This window comes from Truncatella angustata, assembly GCF_020726525.1.
Source record: "Truncatella angustata strain MPI-SDFR-AT-0073 chromosome Unknown BKA67scaffold_9, whole genome shotgun sequence".
Lineage (NCBI taxonomy): Eukaryota > Fungi > Ascomycota > Sordariomycetes > Amphisphaeriales > Sporocadaceae > Truncatella > Truncatella angustata.
This window is the reverse complement of record NW_025763389.1, coordinates 705548-720174: the sequence shown is the minus strand read 5'-3', so window position 1 is coordinate 720174 and position 14627 is coordinate 705548. Positions and strand designations below refer to the sequence as shown.

The 14627-nt window shown below is 45.3% G+C and overlaps 2 protein-coding genes across 2 annotated transcripts; both read right to left on the bottom strand.

The window, feature by feature from the left end:
* Positions 1-8913: 8913 nt before the first annotated feature.
* BKA67DRAFT_663144 (uncharacterized protein) lies at positions 8914-9429 on the bottom strand (the record flags this gene model as incomplete). The annotated part of the gene is made up of 2 exons (XM_046108127.1): positions 8914-9247; positions 9338-9429. The coding sequence occupies 2 exons, from the start codon at positions 9427-9429 to the stop codon at positions 8914-8916; spliced, it is 426 nt and encodes a 141-aa protein (XP_045953258.1).
* A 3022-nt stretch (positions 9430-12451) lies between these two features.
* On the bottom strand, positions 12452-14627 carry BKA67DRAFT_524614 (uncharacterized protein; the record flags this gene model as incomplete). The annotated part of the gene is made up of 2 exons (XM_046098590.1): positions 12452-12972; positions 13028-14627. The coding sequence occupies 2 exons, from the start codon at positions 14625-14627 to the stop codon at positions 12452-12454; spliced, it is 2121 nt and encodes a 706-aa protein (XP_045953257.1).

Sequence of the window (14627 nt, the reverse complement as noted above, 5' to 3'; positions counted from 1 at the left end):
ACCTGGCTGTCAACGCCCTATGAGGCAGACCTAAATTCGGAAAGGCGGGGTGGGCTCTATTAGCGTGCCAACGGGGCCATGTGTTTTTACGGATTATTCGCAGTCAGAAAGACAACAGTCAGTGGCGAGCGGTCCTTGCCATCGGCCAATTGTTCAGCCACTGACGAATTCGCTCCGTTCTGGCCATAGACGGATCCGTACGGGACACGGAGTAACTATATGTAATCTATTAATGATTATAGAGCAAGTCTCGCCTCGGCCATAACGCGCGTAACATAGTTTTACTATACCATTTTTAAAGGCAGGTTGTAATATAGTACGTAACCTGATAAGCACGTAACTTTTACCGTTTCCCGACCGGCACCTCGTCAAGTTACGTATCGTATGTTAGTACTTACGGGATTTGTGCCTTGCCTTACTATTACAAGTTCCTAGCGTTTTATAACAAAGATGCCGGCCGCACCGTCTCATCTGTTTACCGAAGATGTCCTAAAGCCTGAACTAGACAACCCGGAATCCGATAGGTTGCTATACCATTATCATTCGGGCCCTTATACCAACTTTACCGAGCGTGTAAATACATTAGTTAACGCGACATTAAGACGCACCCTAAATAGCGCATTTATAATCGACTTAGACTCGATTCTCGACGAGTCTAGAAGATTATATCACGGATATAAAGACGGGAAATATTTATTACTAAACGACGCTATTAGCATCCCAGGTTTCGACGACTTTATATAACATGTCGTTAATACTATAGTAGGCAGAACAAGACTGTTTGGATGTCTAATATAAGGTTTGCCTTCTTGCTTTAGACGGATGGCTCGTACTAGCTCCGTATCTTAGAATACTAAAGTACGTCTTAGATATCGCTACGGGTACTAGTATTTAAGCTCTCGACTATAATACTAGCTCGAAACGTAACTCGGCTAGTAATTTAGCTAACGATTATAATAGCTAAACGATACCGCGACGCGGAAGTTATTAGTATAAACTTAAGTACGATATAATTAGATAAAGGATTCCCGAATTATAACTTCTAAAAAGATAATGTAAAAGCGGATTAAGTCTTTCGTAAAGCAAGAAAGCCTTATCTTATTCTCTTCGACTATATTTATACACGCTTAATAATGTCTTGCTTCGACGATACGAGAAATGTTATAAGGTATGCTTTTAAGAATATATAATTAGGTAGTTAGATTAAGTTTTAAGATATTATTATAAATATATTGAAGTAGTGAGTGTTGGCTGTACCAATACTATAAGGGAGCCAAGTGGGTCGTACGACCTTCGTCGTGGTTGTCCAGGGTCTGATCAGTATAAGGTCGAAGGGATGGAACTTGTAAATAGTCGAACGGGCATGCTTCTTCACACTTTTGACTTCGGTAGCATGGTCAGTTCATGCAGCAGTGCATTCGGAAGACGACGAGAATGGCTCGTCGTCACTAATTGACGTTATTTTGGTCATCAAGTTCATTCTTTCCATTCATTCATAAGTGATCAGTCCGCGAGTGAACCAGCGAGTTCGTCGTGAGGCTTATAACCCAAGGGACAAGACAGTGGTCCTGGTTCAATACGGGCTTAATTAGCATAATATAATTAGTAAGACTAATATATACCCGGGCTAAATAAAAGAAAAAGTTATAATAACCGTACCTAGTGAAGTAGTAAGTGTTGGCTGTACTAATACTACAAGGGAGCCAAGTGGGTCGTACGACCTTCGTCGTGGTTGTCCAGGGTCTGATCAATATAAGGTCGAAGGGATGGAACTTGTAAATAGTCGAACGGGCATGCTCCTTCACACTTTTAACCACGGTAGCATGGTTAGTTTTTACAGCAGTGCATTCGGAAGACGACGAGAATGGCTCGTCGTCACTAATTAACGTTATTTTGGTCATCAAGTTCATTCTTTCCATTCATTCATTAGTGATCAGTCCGCGAGTGAACCAGCGAGTTCATCGTGAGGCTTATAACCCAAGGGACAAGACAGTGGTCCTAGTTCACTATATATACATGTTAACATGTTGTTAAAGCTAAAAGTGATCTTATTAATACGTCTAGCAGTTATTATTACTAGAGGCGTTAAATAATACCTATTTTATTAGTTACTATGTTTTCAAGTACGGCTTAACGATCCGTATAGCTTTCTAGCTTAACATAAGTTATAACTAACTCCTATACGGTCATTCTCGGCGCTAGTTATAATCCTAATGGGGTTAGCATTAGTTGGATGGCAGGCCTAAATTCCCGTCCGTCGGTTAAAAGTATCAAATGGGCTCTAAAGGACATCGGTCAAATACTAGATAGGTGATCTCACAGAGTTATCAGTCGGACACTGGTCGGTCCGGTTCTATCTGGCGGATTTGGCGGATTTATAAGACTTAATTTCGTTTCTAGCGTAAAAATGAAGTTGTTAGTCTCACTAGAAAATATTGTAACGTAATCCCAAGTAAATGTAACACATAAGTGGAGGCAACACTCCTTACTATAATATTATAAATAACTTCAATTTCACCACCACTATATTAAGGAATTATAATAATTGTACATTATGCCCCGGCCTACCACACGTATCGTAACACCGTATCGTCGCACGAGCCCCACTTGTACGACGACCACTTTGACCGGATTCTTCTCCTAATTGGTCGTCCACCTCCTTTTGGTCCAGCTAGTCTTGCGCATCTTGTACAGTAATGCTCCCCCAAGACGTACGAACTTTGGGGGGGGGGGAGGTTTAGCTTGGGATATACTTACTAAGCGCCTCTTGAAATTCGACTCTCTCACGTTGGCTCCGTCCAAATGACCTAGACTGTGGTCGTGGGTGCTAAAAAATCATGCGATTCTTCTCAAGGCTCATTGCCTTTTCTTGGCATAGCGTTGTTTTGCATTCCTCTTGCATATCTGATGTACTAGTCGCCCATTTTCAAAGCTTGGTTTCATACCACCGTTACACATTATCCATAACAACTTCTAACATGCTGTCTTCGTGCAGGTATATATCGATGTTAGGTGTCTACTACTCCTGAAATGCTTTTAACCCATTTCTTGAAATTGAAATGGGACCAGTGTGGCTCCGCTTTTTCTGGAGTACAATTTCCCCATTCAAACCGCGTTTCCTCTCATTATCTCATTAAAGGTGTTGTGTTAAGTGTCTCGAGAAAAGCTTCTGAGATATTTTGGAATATATTGGTATTTTACTATCATAACCATTTATGGAAAAATACCAAAATCTCTAGTGAAACAAATCGTACTGGGTCGGCAGTCTCTTCAAGCTTGGATATGCGCCTAATAGCAGGAGGTGAGTTCAACCCCGATTGGTACAACGCCTTGCTTTGTATGGGCCCTAGTCCATGTATTATGGAATGTATTGAAGAAGGCCGCTCGGCATCATGTTTTATAAGCGACTTATTGATCTCGGAGTTAACTGGTGTGAGAGGTGTGGTTAATATGGGTTTTAATTAACTATCCTATATAACGAGTATTACGAGCTTAAGGAATAAAAGTTGTTTAGGATACATGAACAAGGTTTACTTAAATAACGGGGAAAAAGAAATTCATAAGGCAGAGAAGCGTCGCGAACCTCGGTAGGTCCCTTAGCTGAGGGCATCGCCGAATGCCACTATACTGGCCTATAGCCTGTGACAACCGGGATTTCTCGAACGTCAAACATCGTTACGGGATTCTGGTTCAGTGGTACATTGGCCCAAGGTTGATTTAGACACACTATGTCATTCAAAAGCCGTAATTAAGGGCTTCGATGATCAAGGCTCCGAACCAGGGTGGGGAATCTATCTATCTACTTGAACCTCAGCTACGTAGATAAAATGTAGGTAGACGCATTTCCTATGTGTCTAAGAACAGTTACTTCTACGTCCTAGTAAATGCGGGCATAAATCAAGTAGCAGTACACTCCCTCACGAATTTTCTTTTCGTGGGACTAATTGCTTTTTTCGACTACAGAATTTTCCTTCGGGTTTTTCATTGCAATATATCCGCTCGGTGCATTCCACTCCCTCTCCAAACTTCATTTTAGGCGCGATTGTATAGAGGTATAATGTCCCCCTAACCGATTCATCAAGTTCAGCAACCGATCATACCCAATTGCCAAGGAACTCCAGCTATGCAGTACCACCAAACCCAGCCTGTTCTAGCCCCCACCAGCCCAGTAATACTAAAAGATTGGGATTCTGCACCTCCATCTATCCGTGCTCGTTGGATCCTTTCGACCAGAAAAGGGTCCGCTACTGGCTGGTTCTGGGCCCATGGTTACGATGTACAAGCTAGAGATACTCCTGAGAAGCCTGGACCGTCCAATTGGCTATGCTGCCATTGCATCTTGCAGAGAGCGCACAAGCCAAAGACGTATGTGTCATCCAATACTCGAAATATTGAAGGCCACCTAAGCAAAGCACATAACGTCTTCTATCCGGATCCGTCCAAAGCCAAACGACATGTGCGTGAAAGATCTCCCAGTCAGTCAAGTCTTCACGACTTCATGGGAACTAAAAGGGAGGACTTCCATGATGAGCTGGCTGTTCGGCTTGACAGACATATATTCCAACGACTACTCGTGCAGTGGATCACAGACGCAAACCTCTCCTTCCGCGTGTCTGTGCACGAGGGACTTCGCGCTCTTCTGTGCTATCTAAACCCTCTGATCCGGGAGACTTCAGCTCATCTTATACATAAGACTATCCGGACCAGGATCGTCGCCGAATTTCACCATTACAAAGCGCAAGTCGTTGATGCACTGATAAATAGTCCTAGCAAAGTTCATATCGCATTCGATGGCTGGACTTCCCGAAACAGGTACTCATTTTTCTCCGTGAACGCTTTCTTCCTCGACGAAGATACCTTTCAGCCTCGGAAACTTGTACTAGTTCTCCCTAGTACCACTATGGGCCATACCGGAGAGAATATTGCTGCAGCCATTATGGAGATATTAGAAAGTTTCAAGTTGATATTGCATGAAAAAGTCGGAATATTGGTCCTGGATAATGCCTCAAATAATGATCGCGCAGTGGCGGAGCTAGGACAAAGGTTGCAATGGAAGGATCCGTCAAGCAACATAGCCACAGCACGTCCTCCCTCCATGCCTTGAGGGCGACTCTCTTCTGACTGAAGCGGATTGGGACGCCCTCACTTGGCTCTAAGACATCCTTGCAATGTTCGACTCATGCCTCCTACGACTTGAGGGGGACGGCTAAGCTAGAATTCGCAAAGGGGAAGTCGAAGCTCAATACGGCATTATGTGGCAAGTGGCCATCGCCTATGAGTTTTTACTTGCCACTCTGGAGAAAGCGAAGATTGAGGCCAGAGATCGTCCAGCAATTCCGGACAGTCTCTACGCAGCCTTTAAGTTTCTTTCTTCCCTTAATCGAGAATGCTTGTGTTCGGATGCAGTCTTGTAGTACCATAACATTGTAAGCAGAGGTCATAACATCGTACGTAAAGCCAAGATCTGTGTTTACTTCTTCCAACTTTTTGAGTTCTATAAATCTGTATTAAGATTACTATATACCTTGGAATATGACCTTTTTTTCTTCTTCTTTACGAGCGCGTGCTTTACAAGAATGGAAAATGTTACTCTTTCATTCTTCGACGGAATTTCAGTGTCTTAACATTAACCTTATTAGGCAGAGTACACGTGATTTTTTAAAGCATGGATGGTGTTAATACACCTAATGTCTCGGTCGCTTAAGTGATCTCCACTTTATATTTTTCTCGACTAGGAGCCATTTAGTAGTCTACGGCGAGTAGTTGCTATTGTAATGGATTATGATGCTAGTTTGCTAACCATGGCGAAGTGGCTTAAAACAAAAGCACCGGAGTAAAAGCAGATCGTTATAAAGCTTTTTCCTAGAACCTCCATCAAAAAAGAGATATCAGCTCTAACGCAGTTCTCTGCAGACAAAGAGTTTAGATTTATAGTTGGCGATTAGGGAAACTGCGGATTATAATAGCGACAGATTGACGGGTTGAGCCGGAGTTGAGTATTTGTGATGAGGCGGCAACTCTGGTACAAGAAATACGAAACAGGTTGCTTATGTCGCGATGTGTTAGGAACTCTACGGCCGAGGGTCGAGAGATCACAGACCGTGCACCATATAAGCAAACGATATAAGCAAACCTATTACCGCAAATAATAAAACCTGAGCCCGTGCCTTTAATCTAAATGGTGCAAGGCTGAAACCAATCACGGATTCTGGGTCTCGAGGTCGCCATAGTAACGAAGTCGGAGGGAACAGGGCCCCGGGTCGGGCGGAATAAAGTCTAAAGCAAAAGTTAATAGATTACGTCCGATGGCTTCAGAGAATGGTGGCACACACAGGGGCAGCATCGAACTGCTCTGTTGTTTACGGGCAGTCGAAGTTACGACTGACGTATTTCCAAGAGGAACTTGTTCTGCCTTCGTCTCTATCCTCTTAATGCAAATTACTTAGGGTAACAAGTTCTACTGTGCAAACAAGGGTAAAGACACCTACGATGTCGACCGAGGTGGTCACAATGACCCATTTGGGTTTTGGAACGGGTTTATGCTGAACCACAACGTCTGAATTAACCATCTTATCGAATAATAAAGCAGCAACTGGTAGGGCGGCCTGACGGGAGGCATGTCACTTTGTTAAATGCAGCGTCTGAACGTGTCACAAGATAAATTCCTAAATGGTAAAGACTTTAACCAGCTGCACCTCAGGTCCTGCATAACCACGGCTAGCTATTCGTCCTGACGCAGCAGCATCCGGATCAGTGCTACTAGCTGCAGCCAATTCTTAATAGAGTTTGACCGCTTTACTTACCTTTCCAAAATACCCGTTTTCGGCCGCGATAATGGTTTCAAGTCCATTGAGCATTGAATCCTATAGAAACTAAAGTTTGAAATTGTTCTTTTTTGTAAGTTAGAATCATAATGTTACTCAAGCTGCACCGTGGCAGTGTTCGTAATCAATGTACTGAGCCTACGGGCTTAGTGCATTGATTGCGGAGCACATGAAGCACTCTGCTCAAGTCTTCCTTCCATAACGCACCAATCAATCAGAATAGTGTATGTGAACATGTAAAAGAAATTACGAAGATCGCAGCGTAAGGCAATGTCCTGATTGGCATGATCTCCCGACAATCATCATAGTGATTTGCCTTCGCTGATGGCTGGAATCAGAGAATCGTAGCCCTATTCTCACGCTAAACCCTGCGCTGGAGATTCTAATTCTTGGGACCTGTAAGAAGGCATTGCTGCTAGAACAATGAGGCCCTACACGAAACATTGACCATCAATATGCACGCAGCGCGACGCCATTCCGACACTATTTGAGGCTAATGTAGGAGACGAATAAGGAAGACATCCACACAAACTCTATTTTTGTCAACATGGCATACAGTGGAAGAGAGGTCATCAATGAAAGAAAAAATACAGGGTCTAGTATGGCCTTGGTTGTTTCCTATTCCACGAGCTGTTGTCTGCGCTCAATCGGCTGCAAATTAAGGGTATGTATGGTTTGGCCTTGACGCGCTATAGCTTGCGACGAGGGCTTCCTTCGAGCATCATTGGTGTTGAATGGAGACAAATTTGGGCCACCGCAAGCCCACTCTACGACAAGGATACTTAGTCGTAATAATTAGTGTTATGTCGCCCGATTCAGATCCATCCCCACTCACCCCCACCCCTTGCCTCCCAGGGCTGTTCCAAAAAGGATAAGAAATCACCCGACCCACCTAATTTGTCCTTACAGGGGTGTGACCATCAATTGCGGATCGTGGAGTCGGGGGTGTTCATCGGCAGATTGCGAATTGGCACTCAATGGCCCATTACCAATTTCTGTGACTACTGATCACATGAACATTTTTTTGTTGAGCTTATATTTTCTTTACCGGGATCCTTAGTTCCGTAGAGCTTTGCTTGGGATGTTGAAGAGCTTGGAGGATCCTGCGAGGTTATGCCGGGTAGAGCAGTACGCGGACTTCGCAGCACCTATGACACAGCTGAGCTGTGTCGTGTAAAGGTGCTATTTTGTCCTGAGTGAAGCTCATAGGTATAAAAGAGAGGGTATCTACGTCCAGTTACTTCCATTGCTTCCGTTCTCTGTACAATCGCGATCCTCTCTTCTTTTATTCATATCTCTCTTGAACCGCTCTAAACTCTGACTCAACGCCCAAACACCTGGCTCTCAACAGCTACTTCAAAAAATGGCTTCATTTTTCGTGCATTGCCATAGATCTTCCATCATCGCAAGGATCACAATACTGGGTGCTGTCTGGAAACGATGACTGAACCGACTTTCGTCCCTAACTCGCACACGCCCCTTATCGATACCTGGAACTGGTTATATATAGTTCTCTGACGAGATCGAGCTCCGAGACATCTTTGAAGTCGAATTTCCAGAGCATACAGAGGTGAGTACTTTGAAGAAGCCTTTATTTGCTCATACGTTAATAGGTTTCAATGGAAGTTTGAAAGTAGACCTGCTGAGCAAAGCGATAAACTACTCCAAGCAGGCATGGAACTTGAGAAGATTGATCAGGGCTATACTAGTTACTTCGGGACGACTCCTCTTCTCATGATCATGGTCTTTCATGACCATAATGTCAGTCTTCGAATTGATAATGTTACGGACTGATTCATGATTGTACGGAAGCAGAACCAGCTACATATTGGTTGCAATATCCCCGCACTTGATCTACGTTGCTTGCAGGAAAGATATGTCCAGCGGAAACCGGAGGAATCACTGTTTGTTCTTGTTTGAACTGACAGACTGAGTACTCTAACTCAGGACCTGCAACAGCGTGGATTGGCACGTGCGCAGCATCAATATATATATGTACTAATACCTCCAGAACCCTGCGATGTATGGCTCTGCGAGGCGTGGTTTGCCCTAATAAGGGACGGTCCCTACGTTAAATACAACCAATCAATCAATTAATCACTGGAATCGTGTCTCCCTGGTCTACATGATCTCTATCGTGAATACCCCTGGTGGTCGCATTGACATCATCCTCATCCTCATCATCTGTAGGCACGAAGGCTGCCGTTCCTGAATTGTACTTGCTGTACATATACACAGGCAATGGTACCAAGGGGTAGCTCAGATTAGGCACGAGCTTAGAGCGTTCGCCAAAGGCACAATCCCATGGAAACGACACCGATTCTGGGACCTGCCATTCCAGCACCGAGTTGCGGAGCCAGAGTCTGACTAGGTGCCGTGAAGACGTCTGACCATCCCGGTACGCTTCCCTCGCATGCAGTAGCCTAATGATATAAACACATTAGCCTTTCTTTTTGCTCGTGTTTGACAAGAACTATGTATAAGGTACGGGTAAAACACAATCGCTTACTGACGTCCAGTTGTTGAGATAAATAAGGTCACCAGGTTGGTGCTCGAGCTTCAGCTGGTACTTACGAGCCGTATCCTGCAACACCGCAAATGCCATCTCTTGCTCCAAATTAAGTGTAGGAGCTCTGTTACCAGGATATGGGCCAATCCACGAGCTTGAAATATGTGGTAGTTACCGGCGCAACGCTTGTATCTTCTAATGTTAGTAGGTGAATGCAGGCTGGACTCAAAACCTCAGCCGATGTTTCCTCGGACTGAACCTGCGCTCCATCATCCACCAGTGCTGCCTCACCCCTGTCGGCGTTCGACCCAGCCTTCTGGCTATACCTTCCCAACTCTGCTCTTGTTCCATACCTGCTCTTAGAGTCTCCTCCTGTCGAGGACTCCAAGGCTTATGAGACATGATACGTCTTCTTTTGGCAGGTCTTCCCCGAGTTTCCTCATCTACATATTCTTGATCGCTGCTGTGTCCCAATAATTGTCATTCTCTTTAGGGTGACGTGCAATATCAGAGGTTTGGTTCAGATGGCTTCGTGGAGTATTGCAGGCGGTCCCTCGGGAACTGTCAGTAATAACGCTCGTCTTGCAGCCTGGAAACTGTAGACAGCAGCGTAGAAAACGGTTCGAAATGTCAAGCAGATAGCAAGCTTTCCCACAGTCGGCAGCCGGGACTCACGGCGGTTATATCCCAGGCCGTGTCCGGCTCATCAACGCCGATCGCTTTGCCGGCCTCTACTCGTCTAAGGGGCAAACCAGCTCTGCCACTGAGGCTTCACCTGCCGGATACTGTCGCACTCGGTAAGGCTGGGGGGTTTGGACGGCTTGAGTGCTCTTATTCTTGCTAGGGACATCGTTACGGGCAAGTTTCATTAAAAACGGCCACATCAACAAAACCAGTCTGGTCCAGCTATGACAATTATCCCCAAGACAAGCCGCTATGGATTGTTTCGACAGCGTAGATATATCAAGACAAGATGCACGATAGTTTCGATGGGACATGGGCTCTCTGAAAATGGACCCCGGGGATGGGTACCGCTAGCTCGAAAGAGGAGTAGAGATCTTAACCAACCAGAGTAAAACACCAACGGCAATCTTTTCATCCATATGATGGCACAATTTTGTAGTTGCAGATTCACCACCTCGCCAGTCCGTTGAAACCTTATTGCTTTGGTAGAAGGTCGAATGGATGGAACTCGTAAATAGTCGAACGGGCATGCTCCTTCACACTTCTGACTTCGGTGGCATGGTTAGTTTTTGCAGCAGTGCATTCGGAAGACGACGAGAATGGCTCGTCGTCACTAATTAATGTTATTTTGGTCATCAAGTTCATTCTTTCCATTCATTTATTAGTGATGGGTCCGCGAGTGAACCAGCGAGTTCGTCGCGAGGCTTATAACCTAAGGAACAAGACAGTGGTCCTGGTTCAGCATCTATCTTACCCATAGGTGAAGCTCACGCTTTGACGACTACACTTGTGAATCTCTTTGCTCAGTATATCCTGAAGGTCTATCTCTATAGTCTTCTATTCGTGGCTAGCATATCTTGTTAGCATAAACCCCCTTGCATTATATTATTTGTGGTTGTACAACCCGATAGTATAATCGTCACACCTTAGTCTCTCTCCTTTTGCTTTATTAGTTTATTCTTTTTATACGGGCAAAGTTTAGACTAACGTAGTAATAAGAACTTATAGTTTATAAAATCCTATCTATACTTTTTCCATAGTTCTTTTATATTATATTTTACATTTAAACTTTAGATTTCTTCTAGGGTATCTTCTTATCATTTTTCTTTATATCGCTTAACTTTAAACTTTTTAGATAAGATTATCTAAAGACCATTTTCCTTTAATGTGACTTTTATTATCCTAGAGTACTATAAAAATCTTGGCAAAGACTTGGTCGAGCAACTATGCTAGCAGCAGAGCATAGATTATATTTACGCCCTCTTATAGTACATTAAACCTTTTAGCCTGATTGGTTATGAGTTTCTTTAAACTTTCTCTCCTCCCTTTCGAAGACTAATTTGTCGCGGCGTGATTCCTTCAATCGTACCGCATGTAGCTGACCAACCCCACGGTCGTGAGATTTGTGCTCCTTCAGAAATGCTGAGCAGTAAGAGGTTATTGTGACTGCATTTGCCTTTATTTGCTTGGTTCATTTTGTTCGTTTCGTCCGTTTCGCTTAATAAGACTGATTTTTAGAACTTGATCGACATCGTTTCCGAGCGCGTATTTTGTGCCAGCTTTCAGACTCAACAACAATGAGAAGCAGTACGTTCCTATTGAAGCCTATGTTTCCATGCAGATTGACCATTACAAGATCCAACGCTATTGAAACGCTATCAAATCTTGCCAACAAACCAATGAATAGGAAGACACTGAGTCCGACCTCGCTTTTATGCTGCGGTACGCCGCTATGCCAACTGCAAATCTTTTTCGACGAACATTATCTGGGACCGCGCTGACAGGTTTCTGTATCCCGAGACGAGTGTCAAGGGTTGATGCCATGCTCCTCTCGAAGCCGCTTTCCCCAATGGGATTGCTCTCGGTGGATATCTCGTTGCTTTCTCTGCTGCTGCTGGCTGCTTCTTGACAGGACGTGCCTGAGCTTCCTCCGTTGGTACATTCTGCATTATCGCGATCAATAGCCCTACCACCACCACCATCATCATCATCATCATCATCATTATTACGATATTGAGTCCTTGCAAAAATTAAATCCACACTAAAATTGAATGCATAATAATACTGCCACGGAAGCAGAAGATTTATGAGAGCATCGAACAGCTGGATTGAAGATACCGCGCCTTAGATACTCTCATAGCCAGTCTTTTCCCGACTTTGCCATCCGATACCATGGCTCATAAGCCGATCAAGTACGGCAGACAGCGCGGATGCACTATACCCGATCTCGATGCTGAGATCGAGGCGTCAAAATCCCTACCAACAACGAGATCGGCCCTCGTATCACCAACCTCGCAGCTGACCGGCAATGTCTTCCAACGGGTAAAAAATAGTTTCCCCAAATTGACTGTGTCAGCACAGCAACCAAACTGTTCCGACACAATCTGTCTTGTCTTGAAGTGAATCCCAGGCGTACCTCTGAATGCTGCTCGCTCTAGCATCTTGGGGCAACATTATCGACACCAATCCTCACCGTGCCATTTTGCCCCGTTATTTCCCCAAACTCATAACGCTCTCCCATCAGAGCGACCCTCCAGTCGCGCTCCTTCTTATCCGACGCACTGATGTTCTCAAGACAAGTCATCATCCAACTATCACACACATAGTACATCGAACCGGCAATGGTGCTTGGGTCTACAGGCATATGCGGCCATTTGCAGAAGAAGCTTCCACCCACCACTAGAAGCATAATGGCCAGAATTCCTACCGCACTCCAGGTACAAATCCGTGCCACGAGGTAGGTCTGCGTCACGCGGAAGGGTATGTTAGAAAGAAACAGTGTGAGGAATTCAGAGAGCACCGCTGTTAGGCCCACCAGAGCAAGAAATGCATGACGCCGCCGGAACCCAGATATGATGCCGCTGAAAGCGTTGGTTGGCGACGATAAGAGGATTGAATGTCGCGCTAATTGTGGGCGAGTAGCGAGGAGGTGGTAAGGAGACATGGTCGCGATACCTGGAGTGATTGTCAGCAAGATGCGAACGTCGAAAAGTCAGATCGTCCGACTCACTACTAAAGAAGGAAGACCAAAAGAAAGTGATGATGACGCCGACAGCTGTAAATAGGAACTTCACGCCGAAAGACTCGCTGTTCATGAACCTTTCAAACGGAGTATCGCCTCCAGTGTTGTTGTAGTACAGGATCAGTGCCAGGATTCCCAGCAACACCAGTAGAAACAGTGATCTGCCGAAATATCCTAGCATCCAGAAAGGTTGATGCTGACGAGTATTCACGTGGCCGTGGTTCCTCGGCTTCTCGGCCGCTTGCATCTCACGGATACGGGTATGTAACGGATGACCCGCAGGATACTGATCGTGCAACATGATACCATACTGCAAGCCAAACTTCTCGTCCCTGAACCATCCGAGCTTAAACTTTCTCTGATCGAACAGATCTTTCAGAAGTCGTTCTGGTATATGTCCGACATCGATGCGATCCGGTAATGCTGATGTGAACAGCGATCTCACGTCCTTGTTCTGGCTCAACCCTGCAATACCCCAGATGCTCCATGGATTCGTGCTCACTCCACTTTGCCACTTACCGAGGAAGAAGATGAGCATGATGACAGTCAAGGCCATGAAACTTAGCAGACCCATAGTCGCTTTCGCCGGCTGTGCAAAAACACTTAGCTCATAAGCGCAATTTTTGGCAGACATGGAGCCTGGTCGACAATCGCCTCGCAACTTCAGAGCAACCGCCTCAGCCGAAAGCGGAACGACAAGTGAGGAGCACATGACCAAGCTTGTGGTAAGAAATACGAGCGCTTGGCCACCGAAAAGGGAGCGGACACTGGTAACAACGGACTGCCACCCGCTGGTCTCGAGACATAGTGATTCGCGACCTGTTGCCCCATGCGCATGAGTGAGTTCGTGCCACGGCTGGAAAAGCTTTGCGTTGAGATCGAGGACGCGAATCGGGATGGCGATAAGGATGGAGCACACCGTCGGCAAGAAGAAGCCAACAAAGTATTCAGCATAGCTAATGTAAAAAACTTGTGTGCGCACCGTGTCTGAAGGGAAGACTGGATAGCTCGTTATGGTGGCGGTAGTAACGCCGTCAGCATCCGTCAATGTGGAGAAGATAGGTGTTACAAGGACGCTGGTAACAGCTGTGACTGTTGGTTGACCTAAGGAGTTGGTCAGGATTGTAGTCATAGGTATTGAAATTGCAGACGGTATGCTCGTTGATATCTGAGTCGCAACGCCAAGGGAGTTAGTCAAAGTCGAAACAGCAGCTGGCACATATGTCGGGGTTTGGGGTGTGGTATTAGACTCTGTGATGACGACGGTCCTAACATTGCCGTGATCGTCAGGCGCTGCAGTGAACGCGGGTTCTGTGAACGTGATGCTTTTGTCAACATTCCCATAATCTGCGGGAGATGGTGCGCCCGGCGGGACTGTTGAGCTTAACGTGAGAGTAACTGTTCCAATATTACCAAAGTCTTCAGATGGTCGAGTCGCAGTCACAATTTCCTCTAATGAAGTGGAAGAAGTAGACGAGCTAGCTGACGTGGGCCCTATAGTGGTTGACGTTTCTTCGCTTCGCCGCAGAACACCCACCTGCCGCTCAAATGGGACAGCAGGATCGATGTATTCCTCGACCGGAAGCAT